The sequence below is a fragment of the Petromyzon marinus genome, chromosome 35 (assembly GCF_048934315.1).
Source record: "Petromyzon marinus isolate PM22_M1 ecotype Great Lakes invasive population chromosome 35, UKy_Petmar_22M1.pri1.0, whole genome shotgun sequence".
Taxonomy (NCBI): domain Eukaryota; kingdom Metazoa; phylum Chordata; class Hyperoartia; order Petromyzontiformes; family Petromyzontidae; genus Petromyzon; species Petromyzon marinus.
In genome coordinates this window covers 13,584,726-13,604,585 of record NC_133701.1, presented here as the reverse complement: position 1 = coordinate 13,604,585, position 19,860 = coordinate 13,584,726, and the positions used below count along the sequence as shown (strand labels likewise).

Below are 19,860 nucleotides of genomic sequence, written 5' to 3'. Positions count from 1 at the left end.
CCTCTGCCGTTAAACTGGAGCCCGTCATAAGCACACTGCCCAGGTATGGGAAAATCTCCACTCTCTCCACAACTGCCCAATCACCGATTGGGAGTTGTGGGGGTGGAGTGTCCGATAGTACAAAATACCCAGGCAGGTGCTTAGTTTTGGTGGGGCTGATGGTAAGGCCCCATCTCTTAGTGGCACGCTCCATTCTCAGCAGCAGCGTCTCCAACTCCTCCTCTGATTGAGCAGCTATTACCAAATCATCGGCATACATAACGTGGTTGAGCAATAGGGAGCCATCCCTTGACTGCACCCGGGCATCGATCAGCCTCCCATTATATCTGTACCATATGGAGATTCCTCCGGTACAGCTATTGAAGGCTTCACGAACTACATGGTCAAAATAGATGTTAAATAATGTGGGAGCCAGAGGACATCCCTGTCGCACCCCAAGGTGTACAGGTGATGGCTCTGACTCCCGGCCACGTAGTTTTACCCGGGCCCGCTCACCATCATGAAGGTCCTTAATGATCGTGAGCAGAGGGTCAGGTACTCCAAAAGCACAAAGAACAACCCAGAGCCCAGGCCTACTGATGGTATCATAGGCCTTGACCAGGTCAATAAAGCAGAGATGTAGGTCTTGCTGGAATTCCCTACACCTCTGCTGTAGCAGACGGACAGAAAATATGGAATCTGCGCAGGACCGCCCTTTCCTGAAACCGCATTGGGGCTCCGCAAGCCTCTCCTCAGCGTGCCTGGCAAGGTGATGTTGAATAATCCTTGCCAGGACCTTTCCCGGCACACGGAGGAGTGAGATGCCCCTGTAGTTGTTACAGTCTCTGCGGTCCCCCTTCTTAAAGAGGGAGACCACCAGGGCATCCTTCCTATCCTGCGGAACCCGTCCAGTGGTCCAGACTGTTGTTATGATGTCATATAGGGCAGTCTGTGCACAAACGCCACCCTCCCTCAGCATTTCGCTTGGGAGATCATCTCTGCCCGCAGCCTTTCCTGGTCTCAGACTCCGGATCGCCTTCAGTACTACCTCAACAGATGGCACTTCAGCCAGCCACTCACAGGGTGACTTCTTCCAATATTTGAGGCACCGCAGCCTCAGCAGGGTCATCCTCACTTTGTGCCACAATGTATTCCTGGCTGAGGGATTTTCCCTCCCCCAGGACCTCACAGAAATGCTCAACAAATCTGCAAACCTGTTCCTGGAGGTTCGGAGATTGGATCACCGTTTTTTCCCCTAATGATGGTAATAGGTGTGGCGCTGCAGGTTACTTTTTTGATGGAGTTAAATAGAGACTTGTGATCGCGGGCCACTGAGGAAGACTTCATCTCCTCAGCTACCCGCGACCACCACCCATCCTTGCAGCACCTCACGGCTCTCCAAACCTCCGAGCGAAGGCTGCGGTAAGCCTCCTCATTCTCTGACATGGGATTCTGGAGCCGATGACAGTGGGCCTGTCGCTTTTTCTCAACTATCCTGAACACCTCCTCTGTCAGCCAGGGTCTCTGGGGAGGTCTGGACCGCATACCCAAAGCAGCCAATGCAGCTGAATGAGTGACAGTCCTAAACCTCGCCCATTTACCCTCGACATCAGGAGGAGTGGGGGACGATGCCAACCCCAGCCGCAGGCAATGATGAAATTCTCGCTTGCAACTTTCATCAGATAACTGAGACCAGGCCACTTTAGGTTGGAATGGGGTCCTGGGTGTACACCCACCACCGGAGTGGAAGAATGCCAGGCGCATCTTACAGATGACAAGTCGATGGTCAGAGGGCAGATCAGCTCCACGGTAGGTCCTGGTGTCAAGGACATGGGCTTGCATCCGCTGGTCCGTCACTATGTAGTCCAGCAGATGCTCTTGCTTGGACCCGGCATGCATCCATGATGTTGTGTGGATGCGCCGATGCCAGAACAACATGTTGGTAATTACAAGCCCATGGGCTGTACAAAAATCTAGCAGCCTCCTACCGTTGTTATTGAGCTGATCTGGCCCATGCCCTCCAATCACTCCAGACCAGGTGCCAGCATCATGACCCACTCGGGCATTGAAGTCACCCAACAAGATGACTCTATCCCGTGGGGCCACTTTAGCCAGCACCTGTGACAGGAGGTCATAGAAGGCAGCAGACACGTACACACACGTACACACACGTACACACACACGTACCCACACACACACGTACACACACGTACATACACACGTACCCACACACACACGTACACACATACACATACACACACGTACACACACACACACGTACACACACGTACATACCCTGCTGACGCACGAGGAAGGGCCCTAGCTGCACTTCGTGCCGCCCGTTTGCGTTGGAGGCGTTCACGGTCACCAGCACGGCGCTGTCTTCATGCACGGGGAAGCCGCAGCGCCAAGTCGGGCCTCGCTCCACTTCCTCGTCCCGCTTCTCCCGCTGCCACTCAGCAGCACAGGGCTGAGTTCGCCCCCCGCTGCCGGCGCACATACACACGCACACGCACGCATACACACACGTGTATGAGCACGCACGCACGCAGACACATGCATGAACACGCACGCACGAACACGCACACATGAACAAGCGCACACACGCGCACAACGGCGACGTTGTCGTGACAGCACCCAGCGGTAACGCCGTTCCACCGCTTGCGCAGATGTCCGCGGTTTGAATCCGGCAGGCCGCCCTGGTTATTACTGCTGGGGGTGCTTTCACAGTGGATGTTAAAGAGCCTGTGACGTCATTCAAAACGAGGAATAGGCCATCGTGTAGCGGGGTCATGGTCCAGATTTTACAACTAATAAAAAATGACAGCGCAAACTACTCAATCGGAATTATATGCAGCAGCAATAATCGCCCCCCTACTGGCAGACTGATGACCGTTTGCAGGCCAGGCACTGAGTCACCTTGTGCCGCACAGGGACAGCTGCCACTGGGGGTGCCCTGTTTAACTGTTTGAGATGAGACGCGAGGATGCCAGTGAAGCCGTGAGACTCCACGGCGTGAAGAGGAGTGTGGCGCTACCAACACACAAATCGTCGTCATCGTCATCATTGTCATCATCGTCATCATCGTCATTGTTGTCATCGTCGTCATTGTCGTCGTTGTCATCGTCATCGTCGTCATCCTCGTGATCATCGTCGTCATTGTTGTCATCATCATCGGCGTCGTCACCACGACGGTCAAAACATCTCAGCGTCGCCGCAACACGACACGCAGCGCCATTACCCGAGTCGATATGAAGCCGTGAAGAAGGTGCCGCTCAGGTTGGCGGCTCGAGCGCCTTGCCACTCGCAGACGACAAACAGCAGGTCGGCCGTGAAGCAGCGGACGTCCAGCTTCCCTGGGAACGACGACAACAAGGATCAGGATGGGCCGCTCGCGTGCGAACTCGACGAGGCTGGGGTCGCCACCAAGCCGGGGAATTGCCGTTGTGCGTGTCGGGTGGCAGCAATCGATTTGTACTGACACCCAGCACTGTTGTTGCATTGAATTTCATCGCAGGGACTGCCGACTGAGAAATGTGTCCGGGTTTGCTCTGTGGGAAAGGGAGCTCAGACGCGGAGTCGACACCGCTGACATCCTGGCTTTGAATTTGGATTTCAGTAATTAAAACCGGGGTTTCAAGCATAGCTAGTCGATGGTCTCAGCACAATCACCAATCACTTTCATCGAGACCCATAGACTCACACAGAGACCCATAGATACACAGACTGAGTTGTGATTAAACCAGATTTTGTTATCAGCTGTGCCAAATGGAGAAGTGACGACACTACATTTTACTTGCACAGTGATCTGATCCAAAAATATATTGTGAATCAAAGCAGAAATAGTGTACATATCACATTTACCACGAAAAGAGAAATGTACACGCATTTAGTCCTTAGATCAACGATTTATGTTTGAGGCCTATCATCCTACTTTGTTGATTTCGTCAAACAGCATAATCTATCAGGCAAACTCCGGTCATCCTCGCAGCGGCCTTTGGCTAACCACCGAACAAAGACGGTCACCGGATCACGTGCTTTCCAATATGCTGCTGCGGCTGTCTGGAACGCTCTTCCTTCCCATATTTAGGACGCCACTGGAGCTATGCACTTCTAAATTTAAATTGAAAACGAATTGCTTTAAAACTGCTAAAAAAAACACGCGAGGATCTCGGATCTCCAGAAGCGCACACACACGCGGATCTCAAGACACGCACACAGACGTGGATCTCCAGACGCGTGCCCACACGTGGATCTCCAGACGCGCACACACACGCGGATCTCCAGATGAACGAGAGCGGCATCAGAGGGGTGAGGCGGAGGCAGCGGCGAGCTCACCGGTGACGAACGGAGGGGCCGCCGTCACTGCCGGCGACCATGCGCTCCAGGGCCCTGCGTACTGACTCTGGTCCGAGGGCCGGGCCCTGACGCGGAACCTGTACATGGCGGCCTCCTCGTCCGGGAAGTGCAGCTCCGCGGAAGTGTTGTACGCGGTCTTCTCCTGCAGCCAAAACACACGCTCGGCTCCCTTCACGGAGCACGCGGCAACGGAGCGGGGAGATTTCCTGCCGCCGGACTCGGCGAGCAGGGGGCTGTGAACGGCAGGTCCCCGAGGACACCGACGCCTTGTCAGGGCTCCCCCTCACAAAAGACCCAACGCAGATGATCTCTGGGGTCGACGCTCACAGTTCACCCTAATACCACGTCCACACAAACCGTGGCAGTAGATACGGATACCTGATGCCCGACTGGACAATGTAAAACTCTCCAGCGGTGTGTGACTGTGGTCATCCAGAACAGACCATACAACAGGTAACGACGCAATGCCCCGATCCACAAATGCGAAGGAGACGTCACCGTGATACGGTACCGCTGCTCCTGACGCGGTTATCTGGACCTGACCATCTGAATGTGAAATTGAATTCGTTGCTCTGCATCTACATCCGCCGTACGGAAGAAGAAGGAGGAGGAGAAAGAGCGGGAAACTCGCTCCGGCTTGGAGCGCGAGCACGGATCGCTCGAAAGACGTGACGGCCGTGCCAGGGGGAGGAGGGGGGCAGGGAGGGGGGCAGCTGATCACAGCCGAGGGCTCTCACGTGCGGTGTGGCGGTGGGCTCGGGGGTCGCGAGGCCGCCCTCCGTCACCCGCTCGTAGCGTAGCTGGAAGAGGAGCGCGAAGTCGCTGCCCGGGGCAGGCGCCCACGACGCGCGCAGGCGGCCCTGGCGGCCGTCGCTCCTCACCGCCAGCTCGCCCGGCGGGTCGACCAGAACTGGCAGGGCAGCAGCAGCAGCAGCGGCGGCAGCGGTCAACACCGGACATCGGCGCCATCTCTCCTGCGTCTCCCCCCATCTCCCCCGCGTCTCCCCCGCGTCCCCCCCGCGTCTCCCCCGCGTCCCCCCCGCGTCTCCCCCGCGTGCTCCCCGCGTGCCCCCCGCATCTCCTCCACATATCCCCAGGGTCTCTCCCGCGTCTCCCCCTCGTCCCCCCCGCGTCCCCCCCGCATCTCCCCCGCGTCTCCCCCGCGTCTCCCCCACATGCTCCCCGCGTCTCCCCCGCGTCTCCCCCGCGTCTCCCCCGCGTCCCCCCCACGTCTCCCCCGCGTCTCCCCCGCATCTCCCCCACGTCTCCCCCACATCTCCCCCCACGTCTCCCCCGCGTCTCCCCCTCGTCCCCCCCGCGTGCCCCCCGCATCTCCTCCGCGTCTCTTCCGCGTCTCCCCCACGTACCCGCCGCATCTCCCCCGCGTCTCCCCAGCGTCTCCTCCGCGTATCCCCCGCGTACCCCCCGCGTCTCCCCCGCCTACCCAGCTGGTCGATGTAGACTCTGTCCGCGTGGTAGAGCGGGGAGAGCCGCGCAGTGGCGCCTACACCTGCGCCGGGCCGCTCCCGCGGGATGGTGATGCGGAGCGGAGTGAAGTGGATGACGTCCCTCTCCGGGAAGCGGCAGCGAAACGTGGCCAGGAGGCCGCCGGGGGTGCGCTCCAGATGCGGCTCCCGCGACGAGGGGCACTCCATCACCCCCTCCTCACCATCCTCCTCCTCCTCACTGGGGACACGAGCACATGGACGGCCAACCTCATCACACACATTATTATCGTCATTATCGATTATCGGCTTTTATTGCTGGGGCGAGTGCCGTGAGCGAGCAGCTCTGAAGGCCCGTACGGCGCACGAGGGGTGGGTGGCCAGCACCACGCTCGGCCACCTTCGTCTCCCGAGTGCCGATGTTCATCAATTGCAGCAGGTACTCAATTAAGGCCGAGTCGTCCTAGGGGAGGTCCAGGACCAGTTAAAATATTTACTTCCACTATCGCTCGTGAACAGAAATTTACCTCGCAGGGATCATAGCGAGTGCGCCAGTGTGTGGGTGGGTGGCGGGTGGGTGAGTCGGTGGGTGGGTGGGTGAGTCACTTGGTTAGTGTGTGAGTGAGTGAATGGTAGAGTTTGCAGGTGAGTGAATGGCTGGGTGAGCGAGTTGGTTAATGGGTGGCTGGGTGAGCGAGTAGTGGTCGTGCGTTGTTGTGACCTGAGAGCGGTTGAAATGGCGTGGTCCGTCGGCTGCCAGGCCCACTCACTCACTCACCTACACACTCACTCACTCACGCACTCACCCACACACCCACTCACTCACTCACCCACACATCCACTCACCCCCACACCCACTCACTCGTAGAAGGCGTAGAGGAGCCTCGAGTGCTGGAGCTCAGCTGGCACCTCCTCCAGCTCGCCCCCCAGATCGCCCCTCACCCCCCACTCACAGCTGAACTCCTCCTGGCGAGGAGCTCTGCACCGGACGAAGGCGATGCGCGGCCCCAGCGCGGGGTCCACGGTGCCCGCGGGGAAGAGAGAAGCCCCTGCACACCGGGGACACCCAGCACACTCACTCACTGTGTGTGTGTGCAGGGTGCTTCTATACACAACAGGACACCCAGCACACTCATTCACTGTGTGTGTGTGTGCGCAGGGTGGTTCTAGAGACAGGACACCCAGCACACTCACTCACTGTGTGTGTGCAGGGTGCTTCTATACACAACAGGACACCCAGCACACTCACTCACTGTGTGTGTGTGTGTGTGCGCAGGGTGGTTCTAGAGACAGGACACCCAGCACACTCATTCACTGTGTGTGTGTGTGCGCAGGGTGGTTCTAGAGACAGGACACCCAGCACACTCACTCACTGTGTGTGTGTGCAGGGTGCTTCTATAGACAACAGGACACCCAGCACACTCACTCACTGTGTGTGTGTGTGTGCGCAGGGTGGTTCTAGAGACAGGACACCCAGCACACTCACTCACTGTGTGTGCAGGGTGGTTCCACAGACAGGACACCCAGCACTCTCACTCACTGTGTGTGTGTGTGCTGGGTGCTTCTACAGATAGGACACCCAGCACACTCACTCACTGTGTGTGCAGGGTGCTTCTATAGACAACAGGACACCCAGCACACTCACTCACTGTGTGTGTGCAGGGTGGTTTTATACACAACATGACACCCAGCACTCTCACTCACTGTGTGTGTGCAGGGTGGTTTTAGAGACACGACACCCAGCACTCTCACTCACTGTGTGTGTGCAGGGTTGTTCTAGAGACAGGACACTCAGCACTCACACTCACTGTGTGTGTGTGCGGGGTGGTTCTAGAGACACGACACCCAGCACTCTCAGTGACTGTGTGTGTGTGCAGGGTGGTTCGGGGTTGCTGAGGAGATGGAGTCTGCCTCAGTAGCCCGCGATCACAAATCTCTATTTAACTCCATCAAAAAAGTAACTTGCAGAGCTACACCTATTACCATCACTAGGGGAAAAACGGTGATCCAATCTCCGACCCCCAGGAACAGGTTTGCAGAGTTGCTGAGCATTTCTGTGAGGTCCTGGGGGAGGGAAAATCCCTCAGCCAGGAAAACATCGTGGCACAAAATGAGGATGACCCTACTGAGGCTGCGGTGCCTCAAATATTGGAAGAAGTCACCCCCTGTGAGTGGCTGGCTGAGATGCCATTTGTTGAGGAAGTACTGAAGGCGATCCGGAGTCTGAGACCAGGAAAGGCAGCGGGCAGAGATGATCTCCCAAGCGAAATGCTGAGGGAGGGTGGCGTTTGTGCACAGACTGCCCTATATGACATCATAACAACAGTCTGGACCACTGGACGGGTTCCGCAGGATTGGAAGGATGCCCTGGTGGTCCCCTTCTTTAAGAAGGGGGACCGCACAGACTGTAACAACTACAGGGGCATCTCACTCCTCCGTGTGCCGGGAAGGGTCCTGGCAAGGCTTATTCAACATCGCCTTGCCAGGCACGCTGAGGAGAGGCTTGCGGAGCCCCAATGCGGTTTCAGGAAAGGGCGGTCCTGCACAGATGCCATATTTTCTGTCCGTTTGCTACAGCAGAGGGGTAGGGAATTCCAGCAAGACCTACATCTCTGCTTTATTGACCTGGTCAAGGCCTATAAAACTATCAGCAGGCCTGGGCTCTGGGTTGTTCTTCGTGCTTTTGGAGTACCTGACCCTCTGCTCACGATCATTAAGGACCTTCATGATGGTGAGCGGGCCCGGGTAAAACTAGGTGGCCGGGAGTCAGAGCCATTCCCTGTACACCTTGGGGTGCGACAGGGATGTCCTCTGGCTCCCACATTATTTAACATCTATTTTGACCACGTAGCTCGTGAAGCCTTCAATAGCTGTACCGGAGGAATCTCCATATGGTACAGATATAATGGGAGGCTGATCGATGCCCGGGTGCAGTCAAGGGATGGCTCCCTATTGCTCAACCACGTTATGTATTTTTCGATTGAAAGCTTTCGTGACTGCAAGGATTCATCTTCATTGGTTATTTCGGTAAAGTCACGTAGAATGAGAATAAAATGATAAAAAAACAAGATAAAATAACACTATAAAATTATCACGACGTTTCGGCCACAACACAAGCAGCCTTCTTCAGGTGAAAGAACAGAACTGTCGGGACGACAGAGCTGCTAAGATTCGCAGCGTTTTTTTAAGCTCAGTGAGAGGAACGGCGAGCCTTGACAATGGAGTTTACATATCAGAGCAGGAAAATTTAGCATTGAAATATTCGAGGGATTAGCTTGTGACAGAAATAGCAGTGTTAAAGTCAAAGTTCACATATCCACAGAAGCATTTAGTATATGGACGCTAAAGGCCTCCAATTACCAACTATTATGAAGTAAACCATAGCGTCTTTTAAGTTCGGTGAGAAGCGTGAAGAGCCTTGACAAAGGAGTTTACATATCAGAGCAGGAGAATTTAGCATTGAATAGCCGAGGGATTAGCTTGTGACGGAAATAGCTGTGTTAAAGTCAAAGTTTAAAAATCAACAGAGGCATTTAGTATATGGACACTAAAGGCCTCCAATTACCAACTATTATAAAGTAAACCATAGCGTCTTTTAAGCTCGGTGAGAAGCGTGAAGAGCCTTGACAAAGGGGTTTACATATTAGAGCAGGAGACTTTAGCATTAAAGTAGTCGAGGGATTAGCTTGTGACAGAAATAGCTGTGTTAAAGTCAAAGTTTACATATCAACAGAGGCATTTAGTATATGGACGCTAAAGGACTCCAACTGACCAACTATCATAAAGTAAACCGATGTAAAAAAAACTAAGTTTATTTCAATGCTAAATTATATGCTAATTCCTTTGTCAAGGCGCTTTGTTTCTTCTGACACAGCTTAAAGGTCGTGATCTGAACGTGGCTTTTTTCACTCCAGCGCTGTCCTAGCAGACAGTCTCGTCCCTTCACCTGATGAAGGCCGCTTGTGTTGTGGCCGAAACGTCGTGAGAATATTATTGTGTTATTTTATTTTATCAATTTATTATTTTATTCTCATTCTACGTGACTTTACCGAAAGAACCAAAGAAGATGAACTAAGTCTATATCACATCATTATAATAAATGTACTTAATATATTCTTCAATAAGCTGAGCTATTAATCATACAGCAACTGGGTATACATTACACTATATAATGAATACCATATCGTAAACCAATAAAAAAGTAAAACATAAGCTCCTAACAATAAGTCGTTATATATCAATGTTATATGGTGAAAAATAGCGGTTTTTCCCATCCCCTCAACATCAGCACCAAGGACAGCGACGTTTAGGCGGACGAGTCAATCCCTGCTCGGAAGGGAGGAGGAGTGAGGGAGAAACAGTCACAATGCCAGCGAAAGAGCTGCGGTCTGACGGTCACCGTAAAATACAATTAATTAAGAACCGAAATGGTTTAAACATCTTTGCAATGGTTACTAAGCCAGAATCCATCTTCTCGGTTGAACTTGTCTCTGTGTTTGTATATGTGGATGGCCTCATGAACGAATCTCTCATGGTAGCCGGTTGGCTTGCAAAGAACCTCCGTCTTGGAGAAGTCAATGTCATGTGAACCCACTGAATTATAACAGTGATCTGCCACGGCAGAAGAGTTCGTCCTACCGTGTTTCAAGTCTGCTTTATGTTCGCGGATGCGGTCCGAGATATGTCGTTTGGTTTCCCCAATGTAGTTGCTACCACAGAGGCATTTTAGTTTGTAAACGCCCGGGTACTGTATGTCTGGAACAGCATCTTTTACAGATGGAACCAGATCACGGATTTTATGTACTGTGTTGAATCGGACCTGGATCTTGTGTTTATTCAGGATTTTGGAGATCTTTTTAGTAACCCCTGCAATGTAGGGTAAGGTGATGGTTTTGAGTGGCTCTTCAAGAGGATCCTTCTTCATGACTGGAGTGATGGCTTTGCGGATTGTGTAGTTGTAGTAACCATTAGCCCTGAGAGCCTGGTGTCGTGAGAAATGTATTGCGTTATTTTTTTTTAATTCTCATTCTACGTGACTTTACCGAAAGAACCAAAGAAGATGAATCCTTGCAGTCACGAAAGCTTTCAATCGAAATTTAACCGCCTCTACGGGGAGGGATTCCACACAACCTTAAGATCATTCAACAGACTCCGGGATAAGAAGGCTCAACTAATCGAGTCTCTCACCTTTCTGAAGAGATGCCGCGACTCTAAGGTAATACCAACCGCATTTACACTATCCTCTGCTGTTGCAACTTCTCTTAGTGCAAAACGAATTCTTGCTAGATCTAGCTTAGCTCTTATCTCCGAAAAAATCAGACTTACACGCACCGAACTTGGTCAGTTATACAAGATACTCTACAAATCACACTTAACATTGACAGCAACGATGTCTACATTGGATTGGGAACATGTAGGCAATATGACTACCTCTTTGGCTGCCACTATGTCGACCAAATGTAGGGACAACTTGATTTCCAAATTTAATCGCCTCTCCAACAAAAAATCGGATCCACACACCGAAAAGATAGATGTTAACAAAGTCGTAATTAATCGCAGTAACAGTCCCATTTCTGATGGCCTGAAATACGTTTTAGCTAAAGGGCTAAACTTTGCTGTCACACCGAGACACATACCAGTTAATGATATCATTGCCCATGTTGACGTTGCACTTAAGGGCTTGAGTCACATTGCTGCACACGAAGCAAGATCTGAAATCTCTGCAACCCTCCAAAACGCTAAGATGCCACCTAGCAACATCAGCAAAGATGAACGCTTTGAATTATCTCAATTAAAAAAGAGAGATGATATTGTCGTCCTCTCAGCCGACAAGGGCAATGCCACTGTCGTCATGGACAAAACAGAATATAACAACAAAGTTCAAGAACTACTCAACGATGGCAGCTATACAATAATAAAAAGGGATCCCACCAACAGCCTGGTTACCAAAACGAACAAAATAATCTCTGATTCAACATTATCAATTGATCAGACAAACAGTTCTCGTTGAAACCCTCTGCTGCTAGACCACCAAGATTATATGGCCTCCCAAAGATACGCAAAGAAGATACACCTCTTCGTCCCATCGTCTCTACTATCAACTCCCCCACCTATAAACTGGCACGTTTTCTGGCTGATATACTGCGACCTTTCACTGGAAAAACCACCTCTGCGGTACTAAATTCTACTCACCTGGTATCGACAATCAAAATCATTTCGCTGTCCCCATACGACCTGCTTATCAGTTTTGATGTGGTGTCCTTATTCACCAAAGTTCCGGTACCTGACACCATCGCATTCATTGAAGACTTGGTTCATCAAGGACTGCATACTGATGTACCCCCTCTGGTGAGACATTGCTTAACCAACACATACTTAACCTGGAATGGAACTTTCTACAAACAGACTGAGGGCACCCTAATGGGCTCCCCCTTGTCTCCGGTTGTAGCCAACATTTTCATGGAGAAATTTGAGACTGACGCCATCCAAACTGCCACTCTACGCCCAACCTGGCCACATGGCCAGCCTGCTCTAGACCAATTTCTCGACCACATCAATTCCATGCACCCATCCATCAGATTTACCATAGAGGTCGAAAAAGATGGCAAGCTACCCTTTTTGGATGTCTTAATTAAAAGGAGACCTGATGGTTCAATGAGCGACTCTGTCTACAGAAAAGCTACCCATACAGATTCTTACTTGAAACCGGATTCCCACCACCATCCATCCCAGAAGAAAACCCTCATCAAGACTCTATACCATAGAGCCCAATGCATTTCCGACCAGGAACACATTGCCAGTGAACTCAAACACGTACACCAGGCTCTCAGGGCTAATGGTTACACCAACTACACAATCCGCAAAGCCATCACTCCAGTCATGAAGGATCCTCTTGAAGAGCCACTCAAAACCATCACCTTACCCTACATTGCAGGGGTTACTAAAAATATCTCCAAAATCCTGAATAAACACAAGATCCAGGTCCGATTCAACACAGTACATAAAATCCGTGATCTGGCTCCATCTGTAAAAGATGCTGTTCCAGACATACATTACCCGGGCGTTTACAAACTAAAATGCCTCTGTGGTAGCAACTACATTGGGGAAACCAAACGACATATCTCGGACCGCATCCGTGAACATAAAGCAGACTTGAAACACGGTAGGACGAACTCTTCTGCCGTGGCAGATCACTGTTATAATTCAGTGGGTTCACATGACATTGACTTCTCCAATACGGAAGTTCTTTGCAAGCCAACCGGCTACCATGAGAGATTCGTTCATGAGGCCATCCACATATACAAACACAGAGACAATTTCAACCGAGAAGATGGATGCTGGCTTAGTAACCATTGGAAAGATGTTTTAAACCATTTCGGTTCTTAATTAATTGTATTTTACAGTGACCGTCAGACCGCAGCTCTTTCGCTGGCATTGTGACTGTTTTTCCCTCTCTCCTCCTCCCTTCCGAGCAGGGATTGACTCGTCCACCTGAATGTTGCTGTCCTTGGTGCTGATGTTGAGGGGATGGGAAAAACCGCTATTTTTCACCAAAAACATTGATATATAACGACTTATTGTTAGTTGCTCAGCTGATTGGAGAGTATATAGAGTTTATTCATGACATTGAGGAGCTTATATTTTAGTTTTTTTTTTATTGGTTTACGATATGGTATTCATTATATAGTGTAATGTATACCCAGTTGCTGTATGATTATTAGCTCAGCTTATTGTGGAATATATTAAGTACATTTCTTATATTGATGTGATATAGACTTAGTTTTTTTTACATCGGTTTACTTTATAATAGTTGGTAATTGGAGGCCTTTAGCGTCCATATACTAAATGCCTCTGTTGATTTTTAAACTTTGACTTTATCACAGCTATATCTGTCACAAGCTAATCCCTCGGCTATTCAATGCTAAATTCTCCTGCTCTAATATGTAAACTCCTTTGTCAAGGCTCTTCACGCTTCTCACCGAACTTAAAAGACGCTGTGGTTTACTTTATAATAGTTGGTAATTGGAGGCCTTTAGCGTCCATATACTAAATGCTTCTGTGGATATGTAAATTTTGACTTTAACACTGCTATTTCTATCACTAGATAATCCCTAGACTATTTCAATGCTAAATTCACCTGTTCTGATATGTAAACTCCTTTGTCAAGGCTCGCCACGCCTCTCACCGAGCTTAATTAATTGAAGCTCTGTCGTCCCGACAGTTCTGTTCTTTCACCTCAAGAAGGCTGCTTGTGTTGTTTACGAAACGTCGTGAGAATTTTATTGTGTTATTTTATTTTATTATTTTATTATTTTATTCACATTCTACGTGACTCTACCGAAAGAACCAAAGAACACGTCATGTATGCCGATGATTTAGTAATAGCTGCTCATTCAGAGGAGGAGTTGGAGACGCTGCTGCTGAGACTGGAGTGTGCTACTAAGAGATGGGGCCTTACCATCAGCCCCACCAAAACTAAGCACCTGCCTGGGTATTCTGTACCATCGGATACTCCACCCCAACAACTCCCAATCGGTGATGGGGCAGTTGTGGTGAGAGTGGAGAGTTTCCCATACCTGGGAAGTGTGCTTATGACCGGCTCCTGTTTAACAGCAGAGGTCTCACTCCGAATCAGTCGAGCGGCAATATCGTTTCATCGGTTGCGTAACGCTGTGTGGAAGCTACCTGGTCTGTCGCTCCGCACTAAGCTTCAGGTCTTCTCGGCCACGGTCATTCCCTCCCTTCTCTACGCTTGAGAAACGTGGACCCCCCTAATGGAACATCTTCGCGGGTTAGAAACATTTAGGCTGGCCTGCCTACGATCCATCCTGGGTTTGACCAGGCTGGATTGTGTGAGGAGCTCACAAATCCTTGAAAGATCTGGGCACGGTCCCATCGGTGAGCTCCTCCGGCAGGCAAGGCTGCGTTGGCTGGGGCATGTAGCCCGCATGCCCAGCCACCGCATGCCGAAACAGCTTTTGTTCGGCCGGATCGAGGGGGCTAAACGGGCGCGCACGGGATAGAGAAGAGATGGAGTGACGTGGTACAGGAGGACGTGGAGCTGAGCGGACTTGCCTATGACTGGTACCAGCGGTGTCAAGATCGGCCTCTGTGGAGGAGGCTCGTGAAGGACGCTATTGGGCAGTTGGAGGCAGTCGCCCTCCAACAACAACGGAGGGCGGAGGAGCGACGCTCACAACAACGAGCGGAGCGCCGGGTGGCTAAAGCACAGCAGGTTGGCACAGTAGGGGGCACAGGTGGTGCATCAGCCAGTCATCTCAGTCAGTCGACCCGTGGCACCTGGGTCTGCCTCGTGACCTCCTGCCAGCGGGCGTTCGACACTTCAAGTGGCCTCAAGGTGCACATGGCCTGGCACAAGCGTCGTGGTGACGTCACTGCTACTTAGTGGCGAATGGCGGTTGTTGCTGTCTATAGACAGGACACCCAGCACACTCACTCACTGTGTGTGTGTGTGCAGGGTGGTTCTATAAACAACAGGATACCCAGAACACTCACTGTGTGTGTGTGCAGGGTGGTTCTATAGACAGGACACCCAGCACACTCACTCACTGTGTGTGTGCAGGATGGTTCTATAGACAACAGGACACCCATCACTCTCACTCACTGTGTGTGTGCAAGGTGGTTCGAGAGACAGGACACCCAGCACATTCACTCACTGCGTGTGTGTGCAGGGTGGTTCTATAGATAGGACACCCAGCACTCTCACTCACTGTGTGTGCAGGGTGGTTCTAGAGACAGGACACCCAGCACACTCACTCACTGTGGGTGTGTGCAGGGTGGTTCTAGAGACAGGACACCCAGCACTCTAACTCACTGTGTGTATGTGTGCAGGGTGGTTCTAGAGACACGACACCCAGCACTCTCACTCACTGTGTGTGTGCAAGGTGGTTCTAGAGACAGGACACCCAGCACATTCACTCACTATGTGGGTGTGTGCAGGGTGGTTCTAGAGACAGGACACCCAGCACTCTCACTCACTATGTGGGTGTGTGCAGGGTGGTTCTAGAGACAGGACACCCAGCACTCTCACTCACTGTGTGTGCATGGTGGTTCTAGAGACAGGACACCCAGCACACTCACTCACTGTGGGTGTGTGCAGGGTGGTTCTAGAGACAGGACGCCCAACACTCTCAATCACTGTGTGTGTGTGTGTGCAGGGTGGTTCCATAGACAGGACACCCAGCACTCTCACTCACTGTGTGTGTGCAGGGTGCATCTGTAGACAACAGGACACCCAGCACATTCACTCACTGTTTGTGCAGGGTGGTTCTAGAGACAGGACACCCAGCACACTCACTCACTGTGAGTGTGTGCAGGGTGGTTCAAGAGACAGGACGCCCAGCACACTCACTCACTGTGTGTGTGTGCAGGGTGGTTCTATAGACAGGACACCCAGCACTCTCACTCACTGTGTGTGTGTGCAGGGTGGTTCTATAGACAACAGGACACCCAGCACTCTCACTCACTGTGTGTGTGCAGGGTGGTTCTAGAGACAGGACACCCAGCACACTCACTCACTGTGTGTGTGTGCAGGGTGGTTCTAGAGACAGGACACCCAGCACTCTCACTCACTGTGTTTGTGTGCAGGGTGGGTCTATAGACAACAGGACACCCAGCACGCTCACTCACTGTGTGTGTGCTGGGTGGTTCTAGAGACAGGACACCCAGCACACTCACTCACTGTGGGTGTGTGCAGGGTGGTTCTAGAGACAGGACACCCAGCACTCTCACTCATAGTGTGTGTGCAGGGTGCTTCTATAGACAACAGGACACCCAGCACCCTCACTCACTGTGTGTGCAGGGTGGTTCTATACACAGCAGGACACCCAGCACTCTTACTCACTGTGTGTGTGTGTGTAGGGTGGTTCTATAGACAACAGGACACCGAGCACTCTCACACACTATGTGTGTGCAGGGTGGTTCTAGATACAGGACACCCAGCACACTCACTCACTGTGGGTGTGTGCAGGGTGGTTCTAGAGACAGGACACCCAGCACTCTCACTCACTGTGTGTGTGTGTGCAGGGTGGTTCCACAGACAGGACACCCAGCACTCTCACTCACTGTGTGTGCAGGGTGGATCTATACACAACATGACACCCAGCACTCTTACTCACTGTGTGTGTGTAGGGTGGTTCTATAGACAACAGGACACCCAGCACTCTCACTCACTGTGTGTACGTGTGCAGGGTGGTTCTAAAGACAGGACACCCAGCACACTCACTGTGTGTGTGCAGGGTGGTTATAGAGACAGGACACCCAGCACACTCACTCACTGTGGGTGTGTGCAGGGTCGTTCTAGATACAGGACACCCAACACTCTCACTCACTGTGTGTGTGTGCAGGGTGGTTCTAGAGACACGACACCCAGCACTCTCACTCACTATGTGTGTGTGTGCAGGGTGGTTCAAGAGACAGGACACCCAGCACACTCACTCACTGTGGGTGTGTGCAGGGCGGCTCTAGAGACAGGACGCCCAACACTCTCACTCACTGTGTGTGTGTGTGTGCAGGGTGCTTTTATGGACAACAGGACACCCAGCACACTCACTCACTGTGTGTGTGCAGGGTGGTTCTATAGATAACAGGACACCCAGCACTCTCACTCACTCTGTGTGTGTGTGCAGGGTGGTTCTAGAGACAGGACAACCAGCACACTCACTCACTGTGGGTGTGTGCAGGGTGGTTCTAGAGACAGGACACCCAGCACACTCACTCAATGTGGGTGTGTGCAGGGTGGTTCTAGAGACAGGACACCCAGCACTCTCACTCACTGTGTGTGTGTGTGCAGGGTGGTTCCACAGACAGGACACCAGGACTCTCATTCAGTGTGTGTGTGTGCAGGGTGCTTCTATAGACAACAGGACACCCAGCACACTCAGTGTGTGTGTGCAGGGTGGTTCTACAGACACGACACCCAGCACTCTCACTCACTGTGTGTGTATGCAGGATGGTTCTATAGACAGGACACCCAGCACACTCACTGTGTGTGTGTGCAGGGTGGTGCTAAAGACAAAAGGACACCAGCACTCTCACTCAGTGTGTGTGCAGGGTCGTTCTAGATACAGGACACCCAACACTCTCACTCACTGTGTGTGTATGTGCAGGGTGGTTCTAGAGACACGACACCCAGCACTCTCACTCACTGTGTGTGTGCAGGGTGGTTCTAGAGACAGGACACCCAGCACACTCACTCACTGTGTGTGTGTGTGTGCAGGGTGGTTCTAGAGACACGACACCCAGCACTCTCACTCACTATGTGGGTGTGTGCAGGGTGGTTCTAGAGACAGGACACCCAGCATACTCACTCACTGTGGGTGTGTGCAGGGTGGTTCCACAGACAGGACACCAGCACTCTCACTCACTGTGTGTGTGTGTGCAGGGTGCTTCTGTAGACAACAGGACAACCAGCACACTCACTGTGTGTGTGTGCAGGGTGGTTCTACAGACACCACACCCAGCACTCTCACTCACTGTGTGTGTATGCAGGATGGTTCTATAGACAGGACACCCAGCACACTCACTGTGTGTGTGTGCAGGGTGATGCTATAGACAAAAGGACACCCAGCACTCTCACTCACTGTGTGTGTGCAGGGTGGTTCTAGAGACAGGACACCCAGCACACTCACTCACTGTGGGTGTGTGCAGGGTGGTTCTAGAGACAGGACACCCAGCACTTTCACTCACTGTGTGTGTGCAGGGTGGTTCTAGAGACAGGACACCCAACACTCTCACTCACTGTGTGTGTGCAGGGTGGTTCTAGAGACAGGACACCCAGCACACTCACTCACTGTGGGTGTGTGCAGGGTCGTTCTAGATACAGGACACCCAACACTCTCACTCACTGTGTGTGTGTGTGCAGGGTGGTTCTAGAGACACGACCACCAGCACTCTCACTCACTATGTGGGTGTGTGCAGGATGGTTCTAGAGACACGACACCCAGCACTCTCACTCACTGTGTGTGTGCAGGGTGGTTCTAGAGACAGGACACCCAGCATACTCACTAACTGTGGGTGTGTGCAGGCTGGTTCTAGAGACAGGACACCCAGCACTCTCACTCATTGTGTGTGTGTGTGCAGGTTGCTTCTGTAGACAACAGGACACCCAGCATACTCACTCACTGTGTGTGTGCAGGGTGGTTCTATAGACAACAGGACACACAGCACACTCACTGTGTGTGTGCAGGGTGTGCTATAGATAACAGGTCACCCAGCACTCTCATTCACTGTGTGTGTGTGTGCAGGGTGGTTTTATAGACAGGACACGCAGCACACTCACTGTGTGTGTGCAGGGTGGTTAAATAGACAACAGGACACCCAGCACTCTCACACACTATGTGAGTGCAGGGTGGTTCTAGCGACAGGACACCCAGCACACTCACTCACTGTGGGTGTGTGCATGGTGGTTCTAGAGACAGGACACCCAGCACTCTCACTCACTGTGTGTGTGTGTGTGCAGGGTGGTTCCAGAGACAGGACACCCAGCACTCTCACTCTCTGTGTGTACAGGGTGCTTCTATAGACAATAGGACACCCAGCACACCAACTCACTGTGTGTGTGCAGGGTGGTTCTATACACAACATGACACCCAGCACTCTTACTCACTGTGTGTGTGCGTGCAGGGTGGTTCTATAGACAGGACACCCAGCACACTCACTGTGTGTGTGTGCAGGGTGGTTCTATAAACAACAGGACACGCAGCACACTCACTCACTGTGTGTGTGCAGGGTGGTTCTAGAGACAGGACACCCAGCAGACTCACTCACTGTGGGTGTGTGCAGGGTTGTTCTAGAGACAGGACACCCAGCACACTCACTCACTCACTGTGTGTGTGCAGGGTAGTTCCACAGACAGGACACCCAGCACTCTCACTCACTGTGTGTGTGTGCAGGGTGCTTCTATAGACAACAGGACACCCAGCACACTAACTCACTGTGTGTGCAGGGTGGTTCTATACACAACAGGACACCCAGCACTCTCACTCACTGTGTGTGTGCAGGGTGGTTCTATAGACAACAGGACACCCAGCACACTCACTCACTGTGTGTGTGCAGG

The 19,860-nt window shown here is 51.9% G+C and overlaps 1 protein-coding gene across 1 annotated transcript in view; it reads right to left on the bottom strand.

Moving 5' to 3' along the window:
* Nucleotides 1-19,860, bottom strand: part of MPL (MPL proto-oncogene, thrombopoietin receptor) — a 55,786-nt gene that overhangs the window by 22,053 nt on the left and 13,873 nt on the right. The window contains exons 2-7 of the mRNA XM_032966316.2: nt 6,646-6,832; nt 5,783-6,024; nt 5,076-5,248; nt 4,318-4,480; nt 3,221-3,335; nt 2,275-2,465 (exon numbers count right to left, since the gene is read on the bottom strand). Of these exons, the coding sequence (XP_032822207.1) occupies nt 2,275-2,465; nt 3,221-3,335; nt 4,318-4,480; nt 5,076-5,248; nt 5,783-6,024; nt 6,646-6,832 (1,071 nt within the window). The remainder of the gene's footprint in view (nt 1-2,274; nt 2,466-3,220; nt 3,336-4,317; nt 4,481-5,075; nt 5,249-5,782; nt 6,025-6,645; nt 6,833-19,860) is intronic.